The sequence below is a fragment of the Hemiscyllium ocellatum genome, chromosome 12, assembly GCF_020745735.1.
Source record: "Hemiscyllium ocellatum isolate sHemOce1 chromosome 12, sHemOce1.pat.X.cur, whole genome shotgun sequence".
In the NCBI taxonomy this organism is placed as follows: domain Eukaryota; kingdom Metazoa; phylum Chordata; class Chondrichthyes; order Orectolobiformes; family Hemiscylliidae; genus Hemiscyllium; species Hemiscyllium ocellatum.
In genome coordinates this window covers 49,129,539-49,151,453 of record NC_083412.1, presented here as the reverse complement: position 1 = coordinate 49,151,453, position 21,915 = coordinate 49,129,539, and the positions used below count along the sequence as shown (strand labels likewise).

Here is a 21,915-nt window from a genome sequence, read left to right as displayed (position 1 = left end):
GAGCATTTGTCAATTCTCCAATACAGCAATAGAGTTGTTAGATATATTGCCTATTTCAGGAGGCCATATGAAGAAATGCAGGAGCCACAGTCACCTTTACAGTGGCAGGGACATCCACTCAATTCTGAAGCTGCAGATCTAGTTACAGAAAGTGGCAGAAATTTGAAAAAAAGCAGATTATGCACACACAGCTCCTGGTTTAGCTGGAGGTAAGAGAAATGCTCCAGAAGACCCCGGAATGATAAAGCATCCTGCTGACAGCCATTCTTCTCTTTCTTCCTTCTCTTCTCTCTGCAAGAGTTTGTTGTTGTCTTTGTTGAATTTGCTTCATCTTGCTCTTTTGCTGTAGCCATGGGGAATTGCAATTATAGCATTCATAGTTGGGGGCAGTTGATAACAAAGAGCTTCCCTACATGCAGCACCATTCCCACCCAACTTTAACCAACTTCTTAAAATGCCATGCCCTTGCATAAACTCAAACTGAGCTATGACAGAATAATCAGTAATTAATACAAAAGGGCTGGATGATCACTTTGAGTAGTATTGATTGAGGCTTTATTTCAGTTACTAAATTCATGTTCAACAGCGAGAAGTTAAGAAAGGGCATTAATTCGATTGGCAAGATTGCAAAATGGCAGCATTGGTGTCAAGTCAGTGATACAAACTGACTGCTTCATAATATGTGCGCTTTACCATTGCCTCACTGTTATGTCTGCACTTCAGCATAAATATCATCTTGTAGCAAAACAGTGGCCATTGTGCCAAAACTATGGGTACAATAGATCAAAATTTTCCGGTATGTTTAAGAATTTAGTTTTCTTAGTTGAGAGAAGTGCCACACTACAGCATTTGAGTAGTCTAATATGAAAAGGAGTTTAAATTTGGTTTTAATGCTTTAAAAGCTACAAGATCTTATGTGAAATTCAGTATGTTTCAGCATGTGCAGAGAGAGGTTAAAGTTTCAATGGATCCCCAAAAACTTCTTACCTCCTTGAATTCCTTTCACAGTTGCAGTTTTTCCAGCATTATCCAACCCTACCATCACTAGAGTTATTTTCCTGTGAAAAGAACATGTTGTATTTAGATAAGATTAATTCTCCTATATACAATACTTTACAAATAGCATATTAGACCATGGATGTCAGGCGTCATGTCAGAGCATGAATAGAGCTGGGATAATATACAGTTTTAATCATAAAATTAAAAGTCACAATTTCCAGATTGCAACCCAACTGTGCTGTGATATTAGTATGATCACTGTTGAAATACTGGGTTGAATATACTTTAAAGGAGCAAACTACAAGGAACTGACGTCACATAAATTAAGAGGACAAAACCCAAAAACAATTTATCAACAATGATTATAGTTTTATAAAAAATGATGAGGTAAAGCTACCTATTGTCACTGTAAAAGTAGACATTGGACTGGTGCCTATGGAAACCATTATCAGCCAAAGAATAACGCTTCAGCAATAAATCCTGGCAAATCATTGAGGACAGTGTGTGTGTGTGTGTGTGTGTGTGTGTGCGCGCGCGCGAGAGAGAGAGAGAGGTGGTGATGGGAGAAAGCAGGAGAGAAAGTATTACTAAGAGAAGGGCAACTGGTTTTGAAGACTCACTGTATAAAAATTAGATGAATTCAAGGGTGCAATCGTAGAGCATTTTTCAATTTAAAGCTAAAGTGAATGGGGATAGCACCTTTGGGCCACAGCGAACACAAAGGTGGTCACAATCCAACAATCCAAGATAGTCCTGTCTCTCCCTGTTTCATTCAGCTCACTCCAAATAGTGCCTAAACTTAAGGTAGGGTCTTGGATAGTGTTGTAGAACAGACAGGCCCAGGACTGCAGATACATAGTTCTTTGAAGTTTACATCACATATAGACAGGGTGGTTTAAAAAACATTTTAACATCCTTGGCTTCAATGCTCAGTCCTTTGAGTATAGGAGTTGGAAAGTCATGTTGAGGTTGTACAGGACATTAGTGAGGCCTCTTCTGGAATATTGTGTCCAGATCTCGTTGCCCATTTTTAAGAAGGCTATTATTAAGCTGGAGAGGGTTCAGAAGAGATTTACTAGGATGTTGCTGGGTATGGAAGATTTGAGTTATAAGGATAGGCTAGGACATATTTCACTGTAGCACAGGAGGTTGAGAGGCAACCTTATAGAAGTTTATTAATAGGTTGGGGTATAAGTAGAGTTAATGGTAGTTGTCTTTTCCCTAGCTTGGGATATCTCAAGACAAGAGAGCATATTTTTAAGGTGAGAGAAGGACCAGCTCTTCACCCAGACACACACAGAACAGTCATGAGGACCAGCTCTTCACCCAGACACACACAGAACAGTCATGAGGACCAGCTCTTCACCCAGACACACACAGAACAGCCAAGGGGACCAGCTCTTCACCCAGACACACACACAACAGTCATGGGGATCAGCTCTTCATCCAGACACACACAGAACAGTCATGGGGACCAGCTCTTCATCCAGACACACACGGAACAGTCATGGGGATCAGCTCTTCATCCAGACACACACAGAACAGCCATGGGGACCAGCTCTTCATCCAGACACACACGGAACAACCATGGGGACTAGCTCTTCATGCAGACACATGGAATACCCACGGGGACCAGCTCTTCATCCAGACACACAGAACAGCCATGGGGACCAATTTGCACCCCAATATGCCAACATTTTCATGCAAGTTTGAGCAAGAGTTTGTTGCTGCATAGGACCTCCAACCAATGCTATACACCAGATACATCAATGGCATTTTCTTCCTTTGCACTCATGGTAAGGAATCACTGAAACAACCACAAAACAATATCAACGAGTTTCATCCCATCATCAGACTTACCATGGACTACTCTTCAGAATCAGTCTCATTCTTGGACACCTCAGTACCTCACTCTACCGCAAGCCCATGGATAACCTCACAATGCTGCATTTTTCTAGCTTTCACTCTAAACATGGTAAAGAAGTCATCCCTTATGGGGACAAGCCCTGCTCATACACAGGATCTGCTCAGACGTGGAGGAACATGACGGACACCTAAAGATGTTGAAAGGCATCCTCATATAAACGGGATACAATGCTCAACTCATCAATTGCCAGTTCCAACATGCCACAGGGAAAAACTGCACTGTCCTCCTCAAAAGATAGACACAGGACATGACCGATAGAATACCCTTCATTATCCAGTACTTCCCCGGAGCAAAGAAACCTTGCTATGTTCTTCGCAGCCTTCAACATGTCATTCATGATAATGAACATCTCACCAAGGTCATCCCTACACCTTCACTTTTCACCTTCAAACAACCGCCAAACCTTAAAATGACCATCGTTTGCAGCCCATTACCAGCTTTCAGGACAACACTGACTACAACACCACACAACCCTGCAATGGCAACCTCTGCAAGACATGCCAGAACATCATGAATGCTACCATCACACATGGGAAAATCATCCACCACGTGCACAGCAGATACTCATGTGAGTCAGCCATGTTGTCTATCTCACACGCTGCAGGCAAGAGTGCCGTGAGGAATGATATATTGGCAATACCATCTAGACGCTAAGATAATGGATGAATGGATGCAGAGCAACAATTGCTGTCAGGAATGTTCCCTCCCAGTCAGGGAGCACTTCAGCAGTTAAGGTCATTCAGTCTCCAATCTTCAGGTAGACATCCTTCAAGGCAATTGTTGGGATATGCAACAGTGCAGAATTGCCAAGCAGAAACTGATAGCCAAGTTCCATAGCGATGAAGGTGGCTTCAAATGTGCTCTTGGATTCATGTCACGCTACATTACAAGAATTAAATCCACAATGTTGCTGTTACTCTGCATCACAAGCCAGTCATCCAACTAATTGAGCTAACTGAGTTAGTAACCATATGATTGGACAGACTATAAAGGAAGAAATAAGGGGAGCTGGTCAGAGGAGTATGGTAATAATCATGGGGACTTTTAATCTGCATATAGACTGCAAACATCTAATGTGCAAAGGTAGCTTCGATGAAGAGTTCATAGCATATTTTTTGGAACTGTTCATTTGATGAGTACTTTCTGGAGCCAATAAGACCTTGTATTGTGCAAAGCGACAGAGTAAATTAATGACCTGATAACGAAGGTGCTCCTACATAGCAGTGGTCTTAATATGAATAAACTTCACACGCAGTTTGAGGGGGAAGAGGAGTGGGTCCAGGACTTAAAATTAACTAAAGGCAATAATGAGGGCTTAACAGCAGAGCTGGATAAAACGAACTTGCAAATTAGGTTACGATATAAGGCAATACAGATACAGTGCTAAACTTATAAGAGCAAACATTTTTTGAAATACTAAGAAGAGATACATTTCAACAAGGAAGAAAAATTCCAAGAGGAGGGCCTTTGGTTAACTAAGAATGTTAGTATCAAACCAAAGGAAAAAGCACATAGTTGTACATGGATGGAATGGTAGGTCAGAAGATTCGACAAAAAAAATGAAAAAAATAACAGGTTGACTAAAATAGAATTGTATGCATTATTGCTCTGTTAAGTTTAAGAATAGGTAAGTTTGTTGGTACAATTGTAAGAAGCAGTCGTGAGGTCACACCTGGAATACTGTGTGCAGTTGTGCTCCCAATATTTAGGAAAGGATAGTTCAAAAGTATTACATCAGGCAGGTGCCTGGGATAAATGGTTTGACTTACCAGGAATGGCAAAGTAGGTTTGGCTTTTATTCATTAGAACTGAGAATACGAACTGTGATCTTATGAAACATACAAAATTCTCAGGGGTCTCGATAGATTAGATGCTGAGAAGATTTTTTCACAATTGGGAGTATCTCGAACTAGGGGCATAGTTATATAGAAAAAGGGACATTCATTTAAAACTGAGGTACAAAGGAATTTCTTCTCCTAGAGACCTGTGAATGTCTATAATTCCATACCCCCGTGTACTGGAGGTTAGATCACTGAAAATACTAAAAGATGAGATAGGTATATTTTTGAAATTTCAAGCAGTTGCGGGCTATGATGAAGAGCTGGCACGGAAAAGGGTTTGCGGCCTGAACATATCAGCCACAATCTTACAGAATGATGGTTCTGAAGGTTGTGGACCCCGAAAAGTGAAATGTTCTGTTTCACTGGCTTATCCTAGTGCTTAGAGGCAGTGGAAATTCACGGGTTAAAGTTTCCCTATTGGAATGTCTCTCTACGTATTTGACTGTATGCCTGGCCGTGGCAGGCAGAGACCAGAGATCACAGCAGGGGTCTGGCTGCCACTAAACCATCAAAGCCGTCTTGAGCCATACTCACGTTTTGAATAGGACCGTCAGCCCTGATCAGACATCCCATTAACTACCTCCTGTTTCCATGCATATAACTTTGTTAACTGGCAAGGAAGTATGTGAGGACTAACCACACTACTGATCCTAAAACTTATTATCTACCCCTTTGTCAATTAGCATGAGATTGAGAACAGTATAGTCACAAGTTTCTGTGAATGGTTTAATATTGTCACAGGACTGCAGCGATCTCCAGCTATTGTGAGAGTGAAAAACACATGGTTAACAAGATTTGTATTCTGCCTTGTGATGTCAGAAACCTTTGTATCAATTATACTTGAATAAGATACAAAAAATGTAATGTCCAGAGGTTCACTGGGGAGTGCCTCCACATGGCACTCTGGATCTCTTCCATGGTTTTCAGAAAGTGTCTGCGATCTGAAGCTGGTGTCATCCAAAATTTACTTTAACAGTGGGGCAGGCTTGAGGAGCTGCATGAGCCTATGCCTGCTTCTATTTCTTATGATCTTACAGTATTACATGCATAACGTCACACAGCATAGAAAATAGGTCCTTCAGTCCACCTCATCTATGCTGACCAAGAAGCATCAAACTACGCTAATGCCATTTACCTGTACTTCGTCCATAGCCTACTATGAATTTTAAGTGCTTACCTGGAGGTTCGTGAAATGTTGCAAGAGTACCTGACTCTATTACCCTCTCAGGCAGCATGTTCTATATTTCTACCAGCTTCCGGGTGATTTATTTTTCCTCAGATCCCCTCTACTTACTCCTCACTTTCAACTTGTGCCCCTCACTTTTCAATTTTAGACACGTCTGCCACGGGGAAAAGGTTGTCACGATCCACTCTGAGTATGCCTCTCATAAATTTGTATACCTCAATCAGGTACCCCCTTAGGCTGCTCTACTGTACGAGTCATTGAGTCGCACAGCACAGAAACGGGTCATTTGGCCCAACTACTTTATGCCAACTAGTTTTCCTAAACTGAACAAGTCCCATTTGCTTGTGCTTGGCCCACATCTCTCTAAACCTTTCCTACCCATGTACCCATCCAAATCTCTTTTGAATGTTCTAATTTGACCCACTTCTACCACTTCTTCTGACAGTTCATTCCATATATACACCCTCTGAGTGAAAAGGTCCCCTTCATGGACAAATGGTAAAGTTCTTGGCAGTGTAGATGAACAGGTAGATCTGAGTGTTTTGGTGCATAAATCCTTGAATGTTGCCACCCAGGTCAATAGGGTTGTTAAGGCGGCATATGGTGTGTTGGCGTTTATTGGTAGGGAGATTGAGTTTCGTAGCCATGAGGTCATGCTTCAGATGTACAAGACACTTGTAAGGCTGCACCTGGAGTATTGCATGCAGTTCTGGTTACTGCATTATAGGAAGGTTGTGGAAGCTTTGGAAAGAGTTCTGCGGAGATTTACTAGGATGTTGCTTGGTGTGGAAGGAAGGTCTTACAGGGAAAGGCTGAGGGAACTGAGACTGTTTTCGCTGGAAAGAAAAGGTTGAGAGGTGACTTAATCATGACATATAAGATAATCAGAGGATTAGAAAGGGTGGACAGTGAGAGCCTTTTTCCTTGGATGGTGAAGGAATATAGCTTTAAATTGAGGTGTGATAGATTTAGGACAGATATTGGGGGTAGTTTCTTCACTCAGAGAGTAGTAGGGGCGTGGAATGCCTTGCCTGCAAGAGTAGTAGACTCGCCGATGTTAAGGGTATTTAAATGGGCATTGGACATACATGTGGATAATAATGGAACGGTGTAGGTTAGATGGGCATCAGATTATTTCTGTAGATTGGCGCAACATCGAGGGCTGAAGGGCCTGTACTGCACTTTAAATTTTACTCCTCTCACCTTAAACCTATGCCCTCGAGTTTTGGACTCCCCTACACTGAGGAAAAGACCTTGTCTATTCACCTTATCTATGTATGTTGTGGTTCTGTTCGCCGAGCTGGGAGTTCTTGTTGCAAACGTTTCGTCCCCTTTCTAGGTGACATCTTCAGTGCTTGGGAGCCTCCTGTGAAGCGCTTCTGTGCTGATTCCTCTGGCATTTATACTATCTATGTATCTCATGATTTTATAAATCATTACAATGTCCTCCCTCTACCTCTTACCCCTTAGAGAAAAATGTCACAGCCAATCCAGCCTCTCCTTATAACTCAAACCTTTCAGTCTTAGTAACATTATTGTAAATATTTTTTGCACCCTTTCCCGTTTACTAACAGGGTTCGTGATGTCTCTGATCGTGATTTTGGGGGGAGGGGGAGCAGCCCCAAGTCATGGTCCACATAGGCACCAACGATATAGGTAGGAAGAGAGATGGGGATTTAAGGCAGAAATTCAGGGAGCTAGGATGGAAGCTTACAGCTAGGATGAACAGAGTTGTTGTCTCTGGTTTGTTGCCCATGCCAAGTGCTAGTGAGGCAAGGAATAGGGAGAGAGAGGAGTTGAACACATGGCTACAGGGATGGTGCAGGAGGGAGGGTTTTGGATTCATGGATAATTGGGGCTCTTTCTGGGTTAGGTGGGACCTCATGATGATCTTCATCTGAACCAGAGGGGTACCAATATCGTGGGTGGGGAGGAAATTTACTAAAGCCATTGGGGTGGGTTTAAATTAATCCAGTAGGGGGATGGGAACCAAAATTGTAGTTCGGATATAGAAAAGGTTGAGAGTAGGGAGGTCCAAAATCAAGTTTCAGGGACGCAAGGTGGCACCGGCAAGCAAAAAGTTGGTTTGAAGTGTGTCTACCTTAACGCCAAGAGCATCCGGAATAAGGTGGGTGAACTTGCAGCATGGGTTGGTACCTGGGATTTCGATGTTGTGGCCATTTTGGAGACATGGATAGAGCGGGGACCGGAATGGTTGTTGCAGGTTCCAGGATTTAGATGTTTCAGTAAGAACAGAGAAGATGGTAAAAGAGGGGGGTTGTGGCATTGTTGGTCAAGGACACTATTACAGTTGCAGAAAGGATATCTGAGGACTTGTCAACTGAGGTAATATGGGCTGAGGTTAGAAACAGGAAAGGAGAGGTCAACCTATTGGGAGTTTTCTATAGGCCTCCGAATAGTTCCAGAGATGTAGAGGAAAGGATAGCAAAGATGATTCTCGATAGAAGTGAGAGAGACAGGTAGTTATCATGGGGGACTTCAACTTTCCAAATATTAACTGGGAACACTATAGTATGAGTACTATGGATGGGTCAGTTTTTGTCCAGTGTCTGCAGGAGGGTTTGCTGACACAGTATGTAGACAGGCCAACAAGGGGCGAAGCCACATTAGATTTGGTACTGGGTAATGAGCCTGGCCAAGTGTTAGACTTGGAAGTAGGTGAGCACTTTGGAGATAGCGATCACAATTTTGTTATGTTTACTTTAGTGATAGAAAGGGATAGGTGTATACCACTGGGCAAGAGTTACAGCTGGGGGAAAGGCAATTATGATGCGATTAGGCAAGATTTAGGAAGCATTGGATGGGGAAGGAAACTGCAGGGGATGGCACATTAGAAATGTGAAGCTTATTCAAGAAAAAGCTCCTAGATTAGTATGCACCTGTCAGGCAGGGGGGAAGCTGTAGAGCGCAGGAGCCGTAGTTTACAAAGGAAGTGGAATCTCTGGTCAAGAGGAAGAAGAAGGCTTATGTTAGGATGAGATGTGAAGGCTCAGTTAGGGCGCTTGAGGGTTACAAGGTAGCCAGGAAAGACCTAAAGAGAGAGCTCAAAAGAGCCAGGAGGAGACGTGAGAAGTTGTTGGCAGATAGGATCAGAGTAAACCTGATCTATAGATACATAGATATATAGGCTTTCTATAGATATTTAAGGAATAAAAGAATGATGAGAGTAAGATTAGGGCCAATCAAGGATAGTAGTGGGAAGTTATGTGTGGAGTCAGAGGAGATGGGGAAGCACTTAATGAATATTTTTCGACAATATTCACTCTAGAAAATGACAATGTTGTCGAGGAGAATACTGAGATACAGGCTACTAGACTAGGTGTGATCGAGGTTCACAAGGAAGAGGTATTAGAAATACTGCAGAGTGTGAAAATAGATAAGTCCCCTAGGATCCTCTGGGAAGCCAGGGAGGAGATTGCCGAGCCTTTTGCATTGATCTTTAAATCATATTGTCTACAGGAATAGTGCCTGAGGACTGGAGGATAGCAAATGTGGTTCCCCTGTTCAAGAAGGGGAGTAGAGACAACCCTGGTAATTATAGACCAGTGAGCCTTACTTCAGTTGTTTGTAAAGTGTTGGAAAAGGTTATAAGAGATAGGATTTATAATCATCTAGAAAAGAATAATTTGATTAGGGATACTCAGCACGGTTTTGTGAAGGGTAGGTCGTGCCTCACAAACCTTATTGAGTTCTTTGAGAAGGTGACCAAACGGGTAGATGAGAGTAAACCGGTTGATGTGGTGTACATGGATTTCAGCAACACGTTCGATAAGGTTCCCCATAGTAGGCTATTGTACAGAATGGGATTATGGGAGATATAGCAGTTTAGATCAGTAATTGGCTTGCTGAAAGAAGACAGAGGGTGGTGGTTGATGGGAAATGTTCATCCTGGAGTCCAGTTACCAGTAATGTACCGCATTTTTATAAACAACCTGGATGAGGGCGTAGAAGGGTGGGTTAGTAAATTTGCAGATGACACTAAGGTCGGTGGAGTTGTGGACAGTGACGAAGGATGTTGTAGGTTACAGAGAGGCATAGATAAGCTGCAGAGCTGGGCTGAGAGGTGGCAAATGGAGTTTAATGCGGACAAGTGTGAGGTTATTCACTTTGGTCAGAGTAACCAGAATGCAAAGTACTGGGCTAATGGTAAGATTCTTGGTAGTGTAGATGAGCAGAGAGGTCTCAGTGTCCAGGTACACAGATCCTTGAAAGTTGCCACCCAGGTTGACAGGGTCGTTAAGAATGCATACAGTATTTTAGCTTTTATTAATAGAGGGATTGAGTTCCGGAACCATGAGGTTATGCTGCAGCTATACAAAACTCTGGTGCGGCCGCACTTGGAGTATTGTGTACAGTTCTGGTTACCGCATTATAAGGAGGATGTGGAAGCTTTGGAAAGGGTGCAGAGGAGATTTATTAGGATGTTGCCTGGTATGGAGGGAAGGTTTTATGAGGAAAGGCTGAGGGACTTGAGGCTGTTTTCGTTAGAGAGAAGAAGGTTGAGAGGTGACTTAATAGAGGCATATAAGATAATTCGAGGGTTAGATAGGGTGGACAGGGAGAGCCTTTTTCCAAGTATGGTGACGAGGGGGTATAGCTTTAAACTGAGGGGTGATAGATATAGGACAGATGTCAGAGGTAGTTTCTTTACTCAGAGAGTAGTAAGAGTATGGAATGCTTTGCCTGCAACGGTAGTAGATTCACCAACTTTAAGTACATTTAAGCCGTCATTGGACAAACATATGGATGTAAATGGAATAGTGTAGGTTAGTTGGGCTTCAGATTGGTATGACAGGTCGGTGCAACATCGAAGGTCGAAGGGCCTGTACAGCGCTGCAATGTTCTATGTTCTATCTTTCCCACAGCAGGATGATTAGAATTATACATAGTACTCTGAATGTGGCCTTACTAATGTCTTATACAGCCACAACATGATGTCCTGACTCCTATACTCAATGCACTGACCATTGAAGGCAAGCATGCCAAATGCTTCCACACTATCTTGTCCACTTATGACTCCACTTTCAAGGAACTACACATCTGCACTCTTACCTGTCTTTGTTTGGCAATACTCCTGATGGCCTGCTATTAACTGGATAATTCCTGTCCTCAGCTGCGATTGTAACATAAACATAAATTAACTGTTGTATTTCCTATTTATAACAATGTGCACACTTCAAACAAAAACTTTACTAGGTGTATAAAGTTCTTTAAACATCTAATGATCATGAAAATGTTGAATGAATGCATGTTTTTCTTTCTATTAAATTTCTCTAGTGTCATAATTCTCAGACATCTAGATTCCTCTAATTCCTGCTTCACCAATGTCCCTAATTTTAAATCTCTTGACCACTGGCAGCCATGTCTTCAGCTGCCTGAGCCCTAAGCTTTAAAAGTCCCACTTTAAACCAGACACCCTTTACTTTGCTTTCCTTCTTCAAGATATTATCAAAATCTACATCTTTGACCAAGTGTTTGGCCATTTTATGAGTTGTTAATTATGCCAATAGCTATCCACCCTCTTTCAATAAATTAGATCACAGACTACAGAAAGTTGGTTTCTCACCAAAATCCAAACACATCACGGTTAAACACTAAAATGGAATAATTGGAATTAGGTTTGGTTCCTAATCAAAACTTGATCATTTTTAACGCATGTTTCCACCTGCCCAACACACTCTCATTTAGCAATGTGGGAGGTAGTCAAGATTTCTGTTCCTCCCAATCCACTTGTTTTCTAAAACATGATCCAATACATTAGTCTTTGCGCCTTTTTAATAATATTTTTTATAGAACAATAAAGTTAGATTGGTGCATAAGATTATATAATTTGTTTAGTCTTGCTGAATTTGCAGAAATGACTTAGCCCTAACACTAAGCTATGGACACAACAACATGAGCAAAAGTGATGACTTCAGTGGGAATGGGTTTGCTGATAATTATAAGGTTAGGTCAGCTAGGACATTGCTATTTTTATTAAGTTTCCATGCTTGATAAAAAGAGAACCAAACTGAGGCAATGGAAAGTTCTGAAGATCACAGGACAGGATATTTTAATGTCAGGAACAAGAGTCATGTGTGATTTCTTTTTAAAATAACCATGTAAATGGAGAACTGAGTACATAAACAAGGGCATATCATCCATGATGTAATTATGGTCCATGAAGTAATGTTGCTAAAATAGGATAAATACATTAGAGAGTGGTTGAATTGTTGAGACATTTTTTAACTATCTGAGGGTGTTTCCTCCCATGTGCTTACTTTGACTTCTCAATAAAATGTTGTGTGATTTACTTTACAGCTGTTTTGTATCAAGTGACTTTAGACACTCTGTACAACAAAAGTGGATCATGCAGGTCTATCTTCATACTTTGGAAAGCCAGAAGTGATAAAATTAGATGGAATACTGCAAGGATCAATCACATGCAAACACACCAAAACTCATTTAATTTCAAAATAAAATTAAATGTAAATAACTTAAATGTATCAAGCTAACTCATATACTGAATTTTCTTTATACTTCTCTGAAATACATATTGTGTTACAGACATAGCACCTCGTGGACACGTGTGTCATCCACAGTGATCACATCTGATGTAAAAGTCTTTAGCTCAAGGAACATCAACTCAGTTAACAAGCTGGATACCAAACTTTGGATACTGTAATATATAATTGAGGAGGAAGTTACCTGGATACTTTGTTTTAGCAGGCAGATGGATCTCTCATGCTAGGTTAGTGGATTTCAAACTGTGAGTTGCAGAACCACTGAAAGGGTCTCAAAGATTTGTTTGTAGTCTCAAACTGCCTTTCTCCAGGCAAATATAGTAGCTATGGAGAAGAGACTGTCCAGTCTGGAGTTTGAGGCCGGACAGCAACAGATTTACTGGATCATTGGCACCAACCAGTAAAGGGAACAGTGAGCCCAAAAGGTTATTTAACATGTATAATCAGCTAATGCCAGTTGGGCAAATGTTTGCGTATTGACGTGTGTTTGATCAGAAGTAAACAAGCACTGACCAAATGTGGGAGCAACCCAGAGAGTATATAGCTAGGGGAGCTTGTAGTAATATTGAAAGACATTGGGTTCACTTGTCATAAGATTTAGGGGTGAAATTTTCTGCTCAGTCAATATTGGATGTTGAAGAAGCAATCTAATAATTTAAAGGTAGAGGCAGTTTCAAGAGAGAACATGGTAAGGTACTGCACATGTAAACTAAGTGTTAGGAAAGGTGGGGATGATGATGCAATACAAAACTTTTGCTCAGAGATGGGCCTATGTAATCTGGTCGGCATAGATAAAGAAACACAAACCAAAACCTACTAAAATTCCAGTTGCAGTTTTCATGCCTTGATGTAGTAAAAGGATAGCTGCTTGTGGAGTGAGAGACAGAGACACAGAGAAACAAAAACAGAAAGAGACAACACAGCTAGTACTTTGAATAACAATAAAAACTGTTTTCCACATAAGGAACTAAAGTGGTGAGAGTTGGCTCTCTATTCAAAAAGATAGAATAGATAGGAGGTTTGGAGGTTTTTGGAATCACTACAATCAGTTGGTTTGGGATGTTGCAATCTGGCATGACAGGGACAAGATAGCTGCCTGCTAAACTGGGAGCAAACTTGGAACTCAACCTTGTAATTTTAGATTACTGCCAGCAAAAGAGGTACTCAATTACATTAATTAGTTAATCTAAATGTAGCTTTAATTTGATGTAATGGTTGCCTCAAGTACTGTTTGATCATGTTGATTTTAGTTTATTAGTTATAGTAATAGTCTAAAAACAAAGTTTTGTTCTGTTCACTTCTGTTGCTTGCTGGGAAATTCATCTTTTGTAAAACAACATTTATGTCCATAAAGATCATAAAATTGTCATATAAAAATTTTATTAAGTGAAAATTTTAAATAATTTTTGGAAGTACTTTGTCAATATTACAGACTAATTATTGGAAATTTCTATGTTAATAGTCTCAGGTAAAGCAGTACTTAATTCATTAAAAAATGCCAAAAGTGTTATGCAGGAATATTGAAGCGAATAAAATCCTTTATAAAAAGAATAGTAAATCAAGAAGTTTCTGTGAACAGAGAAATAGAGCTAACATTTATGGTCAACTGAATTAGAAATGCTTAAATCATACCTTACAGGTTCTTGCCAACGTTTTAGCCAGCTGCAGCAATTAGCCATGAGACTAAACATCCCTTTTCAGAATTCTGTAAGCAATTTCAGCAAATGCACGAACAACTGAGACGTAAACATCTGAAATAAAATCAAGAAAACTAAGAAGAATAAACATGCAAAGTTAATGGGAACTATTTACATAACAAGTCAGGAAATCTAAAATCTCCTTTCTTAGTAAGTAGAGTCATAACGTACAGAAGAGGCCTTTTAACACATCAAGGCTATGCCAATTAATCTCCACTAATTCCATTTTCTAGCACTTGGTCCATTGCCTTGAATGTTCTGACATTTCAAAGGTTCATCCATGTACTTATAGAGTTGTAGAGTATGGAAACAGACCCTTCAGTCCAACTCATCCATGCCAATCAAATTTCCCAAACTAAACTAATCCTAATTGCCTATGCTTAGCCATAACCTGCTAAACCTTTCCTATTCATGTACCTGTCCAAATATCTTTTAAATGTTGCAACTGTACCTGCATTTACCACTTCCTCTGGAAATTCATTCCACATATGAACCAACCTCTGTTGCCCCTCAGGTCCCTTTTAAATTTTTATCCTCTCACCTCAAAATTATGCCCTCTGCTTTTGAACTCCCCTAGCCTAGGGAAAAGATCTTTCCTAATCACCTTACCTATATCCCTCTTGATTTAATAAATCTCTATAAAATCACCCCTTAGCCCCCTAAGCTTAAATGAAAAAAGTCACAGCCTCTCCTTATAACTCAAACCCTCCAGTCTAGTAACATTCTGCTAAATCTTCTCTGCACCCTTTCCAATTTAATAATATCCTTTCTATAGCAGGGCGGCTAGAATTGTACACAATACTACAAAAGTGGCTTCACCAGTAGTCTGTACAACTGCAACATAACATTCCAACTCCTATATTCAATGGTCAGAGCAACGAAGGAAAGCATGCCAAAGGCCTTCTTTACCACTCTGTCTACCTGTGACATAACTTTCAAGGAACTACGTACCTGAACGCCATCACTCCTCAAGTCCTGCCCTTGTTTGTCTTACCAAAATGTAACACCTCATATTTATCTAAATTAAATTTCATCTGCCACTCCTCCTTAGACTCACTGGTCGACAGTTCCCAGGCTTCTCTAGTGTCATAATTCCCTTGTGAACATTTTGGCCTATTAGTGTATGCATGTGGAGGGCAATTTTGTTTCGGTGGTGTTCGGGAGTAGGGAAGAGATTATCAGTTAACCCCAGGGGTCTTCTACCCAATGTTTGTTATATTACATTTAGCCATCTGTGTTCTTGTAATCCTTCAACTGGACCTTGTTTAGCAAAACTAGTTTAAGTCACTCATTCTGTTATATTTATAAATTATACCTAATCTCAAGACTGAACTGCTTCTTTCTTTTCTCAGTGGCTTTTCACTTCTTTCATACACTGTTTTACAATGTGTTTTATTCTATTCAATGCTAAGCTCCGGGAATATTGTGTTTTTCATGTTCTCAGGCTGTCGCATAACTTAACAACCAATAGTTTATTTTCAAAGTGCCATCATTACTGCTGTGTAGCCAAATGCAGCTAAGTTGCAAAAAGTGGGATTTTATGCACAACAAAATTAATGTTCCTAGGTAGATTTGAAATAAAAATAAATGATGCCAAGATAGTGAGACCTCCCTAGGCTTCTTCGTGGAATATTTCACACTCATTTGAACAAGGAAATGGAGTGTTGATTTGCCACCCTCCAAAACAATAAATCTTACATTGAATTATTCTACAAATGTTTTTTATTCATTCATAGGATGTGAACATTTCTTGCTAAACCAGCATTTGTTATCTATCCCAATTGCTAAGTGAGCTATTAAGAGTCAACCCACATTGTTGGAGTCACATGCAGGCTAGACCAGGTGAGGATGACAGTTTCCTTTCTTAAAGGACATTAGTGAACCAGAAAGGTTCTCTTGATAATCAGCAATGGTGGGTGCAGTGGTTCGGAGTCCGTGTGGGATCAGTCGGTGATCATGCAACTCTTATTTCCAGGTGTCCAGAATATTACTTGTACCACTGAACTAATAGACCAGGGATAATACCATCAGGCTGTCACCTCCTCTATTAGGTTAGGGAAAGCTATGTAGCTTTCCAACCCCAAAGAACGAATATAGTTTTCATCATATTTTCTGACTCATTGATTCTCTAGAATTATAAAGAGGTATGGTTCAAAGTACATTTGAAAATGTGAACAAGGGAGGGAAATACAGGACTGAAACAGATTTTGAAAGGACTTAATGTTTTCCAGTGTGTAATGGAATGTAATTCCAAATTGAGCAATATATTTGAGAAATAGTATAATAGATATTGAATCAAAAAGTATCAGCTGAACAGGAGATTCACCGGGATGTTGTCTGGGATGGAGAGTTTTTGTTATGATGAGAGAATGAATAGACTGGAGACTGACGGGGACATGATAGAGATGTATAAAATTGTGAGGGGCACAGACAGGTTAGATGGGAAGTATCCTTTTCCTTTGGTGGAGGGATCAATGACCAGGAGCACAGATTTAAGATAAGAGATTTTTTTGGGGTGTAAAGAAAACATTTTTCACCCATAGGGTGGTGAGAATCTGGAATTCACTGCGTGTAGGGTGGGAGAGGCAGAAACGCTAACAACATTTAAGAGGAATCTAGATGTCCACTTGCGATGCCATGGCGTCCAAGGCAATGGGTCAAGTGCTGGAAAATGACCGTAGAAGAATTAGTTGGGTCTTTTGATCAGTGAAAACTTGATTGATGAAGGGCCTTCTCCCGGGCTGTACACATCTATGACTCTATTTTACTCGGTCATTAGTTAACACGTGTAAAACTTTGGAAGAATTAAGGAAGTGATGCCTTTTCCCACCTCTATAGTAAAGGACCAAGCAAGTCCTGACTGCACCCATGACAAATGGCATTTATATAGCTCTTTTAACATGGTAAAACATCTCAAGGTGTTTCAGAGGAGTATTAGTTAAATCTGACATGAACCATACTAAAAACAATCGCGATTTCATCTATTACCTTTCATGATTGCAGGATAGCCAAAGGATTTTACAGTCAATGAATAACTAGCTAAGAGAACAAATTACTCTCCAAATTAGCCTCCATCTGCACAAAAAACAATGTTAGCACATCTAACGTAAAAGCATATTCGGACCAGATGACCAAAAGCTTTGTTAAAGATTTAAAGGACAGCTTTACAAGTAGAAGCTTCAACGAGATCATCGCTCATTCTTCAAACGTACAGAGAATACAGGCCCAAACTTGATTCACATGTCAGTCCTATCATCCCAGGAACAACTCTGAAATAGAGGTGTGCAACAAAATTTATCAAAAACATATTTCTTGAGATAAGGGTACCAAATCTGCACATAGGCATGGTCATAGAGTCATAGAATTGTACAGCCCGGAAACAGACCCTTCAGTCCAATTTGTCCAAACCAACCAGGTATCCAAAATAAATCTGGTTTCATTTGGATCATATGCCTCTAAACACTTCCTATTCATGTACCGATCCAGATGTCTTTTAAATATTGTATTTGCCCCAGCTTCCAACACTTCCTCTGCTCATTCCATACACGCACCATCCTCGGCGAGAAAAAATTGCCCCTTCGGTCTGAACCCTTCCAATTTTCACAACATCCTTCCTATGGCAGGGAGATGAGAACTGCACACAGTATTCCAATAGTGGCTGAACCAATGTCATATACAGTCACAACATGACCTCCCAACTCCTATACTCAATCCACTGGCCAAATAAGGCAAGCATACCAAACACCTACCTGCAACTGCATTTTCAAAGAACTATGAACCTGCACTCCAAGGTCTTTTTGTTCACCAACAGTAGCCAGGACTTTACCATTAAGTGTATAAGTCCTGCCCTGATTTGCCTTTCCAAAATGCAGTACCTCACCTAAATTAAACTCCACCTGCCACTCCTCGGGCCAGTGGCCCATCTGATGAAGATCTCGTTGTATTCGGAGGTAGTCATCTTCACTGTCCACTACGCCTCCAATTTTGGTCACCTGCAAATTTACTAACCACACTTATGCTGGCATCCAAATCGGTCTGATCAAACTCTTAGATAATTGAAGTAAAACTTCATTACTCCTACTTGTAAACCTTCTTGCAAGAAAGGCTAATGTCATTAGCTTTCCTATAGCTTGCTGCACCTACATATTAGTTTTCATTGACTTATCCACAAGGATACCTAGTCCCCTTTGTTCATCTAGATTTTCTAACCTTTTAAGAACTGCTCCACATATCTGAATTGTATAAACGGGCAAAAGTAAGGACTGCAGATGCTGGACATTATAGTCGAGAGTGTGGTATTGGAAAAGCACAGCAGGTCAAGCAGTATCCAAGGAGCAGGAAAATCGAAGATTTGGGAAGTGCTTTTGCTCGAAATGTCAATTTTCCTGCTCCTCGAATGTTGCTTGACCTGCTGTGCTTTTCCAGCACCACTCTCTCGACTTTGAATTGTATAAATGACAACTCAATGTGGGACAATGTGCAAGCATGCATGCTTAAAAATGTCAAGTGAAATATCTACTGGGCAACTTTATTATAACTTAGGAGTGGAGAATTTAGTAAATTCATATGAAATTCAGCAGCTTTGTTGTTTTGCTGTTGTATTAATTTGAAACTACCTCTACTGAGCTTAAGACCAGATGTGGGGCAGGGATCATTTTCTTGCATGTTCAGCTCTGTTCAGGCAGATGTGATGGTTCTGAGAAGAAACTTCAGCTTCAGATTTTTACATTTCCAAACTTTTATTTATTGGCAGCTATGTTCTTTTACTAATTATTTCTTTTCTGCTTGTTTCTTCACTTTTTTTAACCACTTGCCCTGGGTTTTCTGCTTTGCAATTGAGCCTTTCTCCACCTCCCTTCTGATATTGACCCTCATCTGGCACCAGAATGTATCTGTATCAACCTTACTGTCAGCCAAGACTACCTTTATTGAGACCAGGGACATTCCCTTGCATTTGCTGCAACCTGCCACAACACTGTTGCTGTTTCACAAAGCTGCAAATGACTAGAGACATCAGAACAATTTGCATGCTTAGCTGGCACAAGCCACCCTGCATTCATATCATGCATATCAAAACAAAAAAAAGTCAGAACTGATTTCACAGTGACCAGGAGAGATTGAACAGGTTAGGGTAACTTCTAAAGATAAAGACTTGCAATTGTGGAAAGAATCCAAAACTGGAGTCTATATATTTAATAATTTGGGAGTACAGATCAAAAAGCAATGGCATAATAATCAGTCTATTTTACTATGACTGAGATTCATTTGGGTAGAATATCAAGACCATCTCCTCTTCTCTTCACTATATTATTGTATATATACCCAAGAAAAAGACATTTTGTCAATGCTTTTCAACTTGCATTCAACAGGACAATTTGCCAAAAATATCAGCTTAAAGGGACACAGCATTTACACAGTTGGAGAAGAGTGTTGATTGGTTGATAAGCAGAGTCGAATTCGTTGAGGTTTTCAACAAAACATGTCCTTTTGCAGCAATACTATAAAATCAATAAAATCAAAAGGGAAATAACAAGAAATTGATTTACTTAGGAGTAAATGGTTCAGGCAACTGGCTTGGATGCTTTCAAATAAATACGCTGAAAGGCTGAGATTTTTGATAGATAAAATGAGAGGACACAGGAGTATGAATAGTAGCACAGGCTGGTTGAGCAGCTTATTGTGTTGGTGTACGGCTTGTTGTATATTTCACAGAGGACTGCCAATGTCAATTTCAGGCAAACCTTTGTTTAGAAAATGCAGTGCCATAACGCTGTCACAAATCACTGGGCTGGTTGTACCAAGCAAGCAAGTCAGAACGTGCAAAGAAAGGTGGGACACAAACAGTTGCTGAAGAGACAGTTTCAAAAAATGATAATGCATTGCTTTTTTTAAAAAAAAACTTTTGCCCTCAAGCAACGTGAAAGGAACTCAACCAAGCCCAGCGGCGGGACTGATGTACCGTTCGGCTTTGCTGGATCCCCACCACATGGGCCCACCTTCCAAGTGTGAAGGAAAGGACATTACTGCCTCAAGATGAGACATCTTTAAAGGGGCTGCACTTCTTGCCCACTTCCCGACATCAGAGGGTGGAAATCCGGGATTCTTCTTTCCCCGATCCAGGGAAGCCAGGCGCTGCAGGTTTGAACGTGCCCAAGGCCAGCCTCCCCCATAATCACTGCGCGGCTGGATGGACAAGGGGGGAACAACACAAAGAAAAGGTCGCCTGGGCCTCCCGGAGCAGCGGGCTGCCCAGCGAGCCCCACGAACCGTCAGCGTGGCGGCTGCGGCCCAGCTCCGTGTGGATTTACCCCCGCCCCCCGGAGAAGCATCACTTACCGCCCGGCCATGGCCGTAGCTCCCCACTCACAGTGTCATATCCGGGTATTCCCCCCACGACTCCACCACCACCACCTCCTCCTCCTCCCGGTTACCCTGGTGTCCGTTGCTAAGCAGGTTGCCAAGTTCCACACCGTCGCCCTGGTGACGGTGGAACCACCCCCCGCGCGGTGACGTCACAGCCCCGCCGCGCGCCGCGCCTGCCGCTGCCGGTGCCGGTGCCCGCTGCGGCAGCTTGCCCTGATTCCCCAACGCGAGCGCGCGCGCGCGGTGCTGGCACGTGCATCGCTTCCTGCATCCACAGACAAACACGGCAGTGTGGTTGCATACAATCCGACCAAAGTACTGTACATCTCACAACATTGCTGCATTGTTCAGACGGGCACAAGGTGCAGAATCCCAAATCATACACAACACCGGGAAAACCCGGCAAACTCGGTCAGGATTGGCAATCACACGCGGATCTCCACTCTCGAAAGGAAACAGCTCGCGCATTTCTGACAAGAGATCCCCATCAGGGCTCCTTCTGAAATGTGCAAGTATTTCCATTCCTGGCGATGTAGAACAGTCAGGGGGAGGGCAAACCGTGCCCCCTTTCTCACAGCAGGGAACCAGGGTCAGGAACTCTGACAGCTGCCGGGAAAGGGTTAGTACATGAGCTAAGTGCTGGAAGGGTAGTGTGCCAGGCATGAGAAGGCAGGGTTCTAGGATGCAAATGGTAAGCAGGCCAGGTAACTGATGCAGAGTTCAAATGATGATAGTTGGGGTGGGTCTGGCAGAGGGTGGTGATGTTGGATCCTCGGGATGGGGGAGTTGTTGGATATAGGAGTGTGCAATCAGTTGTGGGTGGGTCAGGGATGGTTGATGTGTCCAGCAGCAAGGGTATGGTGGGTCATGTCGAGTAGCAAGGGAAGGGAGGTTGGGTCCGATGACTTGGGAAGAAGTGGTCATCTCTTGGCTGAGTGGAAGGAGGCTTGGCTCCAGTGTTGAGGGAAGAAGGGTCATGTTTTCAGATGATGGAATGGGAAATGTTCAAGTCCTGGGGAGGTGGGGAGTTTATCAACTCTGGTAGGGAGTGAAGGCAGGGTCGGTCTGGTGGCAGGGGTGAACGGGTACACGGGTATTGGCTCAATGTCAGAGGAAAGTATACCTGAGGGTGTGTGGTAAATTAAAGGAGAGGAGTGGAACAGCTACTCAGCATTTAGACTATGTTTTTAATAGCCTAATGTTTCTTGAGAAATTATTTATTTAACTTCAAAGGAACACTCCAAATTCTCCAATTCAAATGGGTACTTTCATAGGTTTCCAGGCATAGGGGAATCGCCCAGATAATTCTTTGGGAGTCTGCTAGAATGGGGATTCTGCAGGGTCCCCATGCAGAACTCTCAGCTATGCTTCAGAAATT

General features: G+C 41.6%; 1 protein-coding gene across 5 annotated transcripts in view; it reads right to left on the bottom strand.

Annotated features, from left to right (window-relative positions):
- The window catches only part of arl13b (ADP-ribosylation factor-like 13b), a 95,147-nt gene extending 74,562 nt beyond the window's left edge, over positions 1–20,585 (bottom strand). For 2 of the 5 annotated variants that reach the window (XM_060833024.1, XM_060833025.1), the window contains exons 1-3: positions 20,511–20,585; positions 14,110–14,228; positions 988–1,058 (exon numbers count right to left, since the gene is read on the bottom strand). In XM_060833024.1, coding sequence (XP_060689007.1) covers positions 988–1,058; positions 14,110–14,168 — 130 coding nt within the window. In that variant the 5' untranslated portion in view covers positions 14,169–14,228; positions 20,511–20,585. Of the gene's footprint in view, positions 1–987; positions 1,059–11,026; positions 11,088–14,109; positions 14,229–19,720; positions 19,782–20,170; positions 20,194–20,510 lie in introns of those variants that run through there. The other 3 variants (XM_060833022.1, XM_060833023.1, XM_060833027.1) reach the window with 3 other exon arrangements.
- Positions 20,586–21,915: the final 1,330 nt, after the last annotated feature.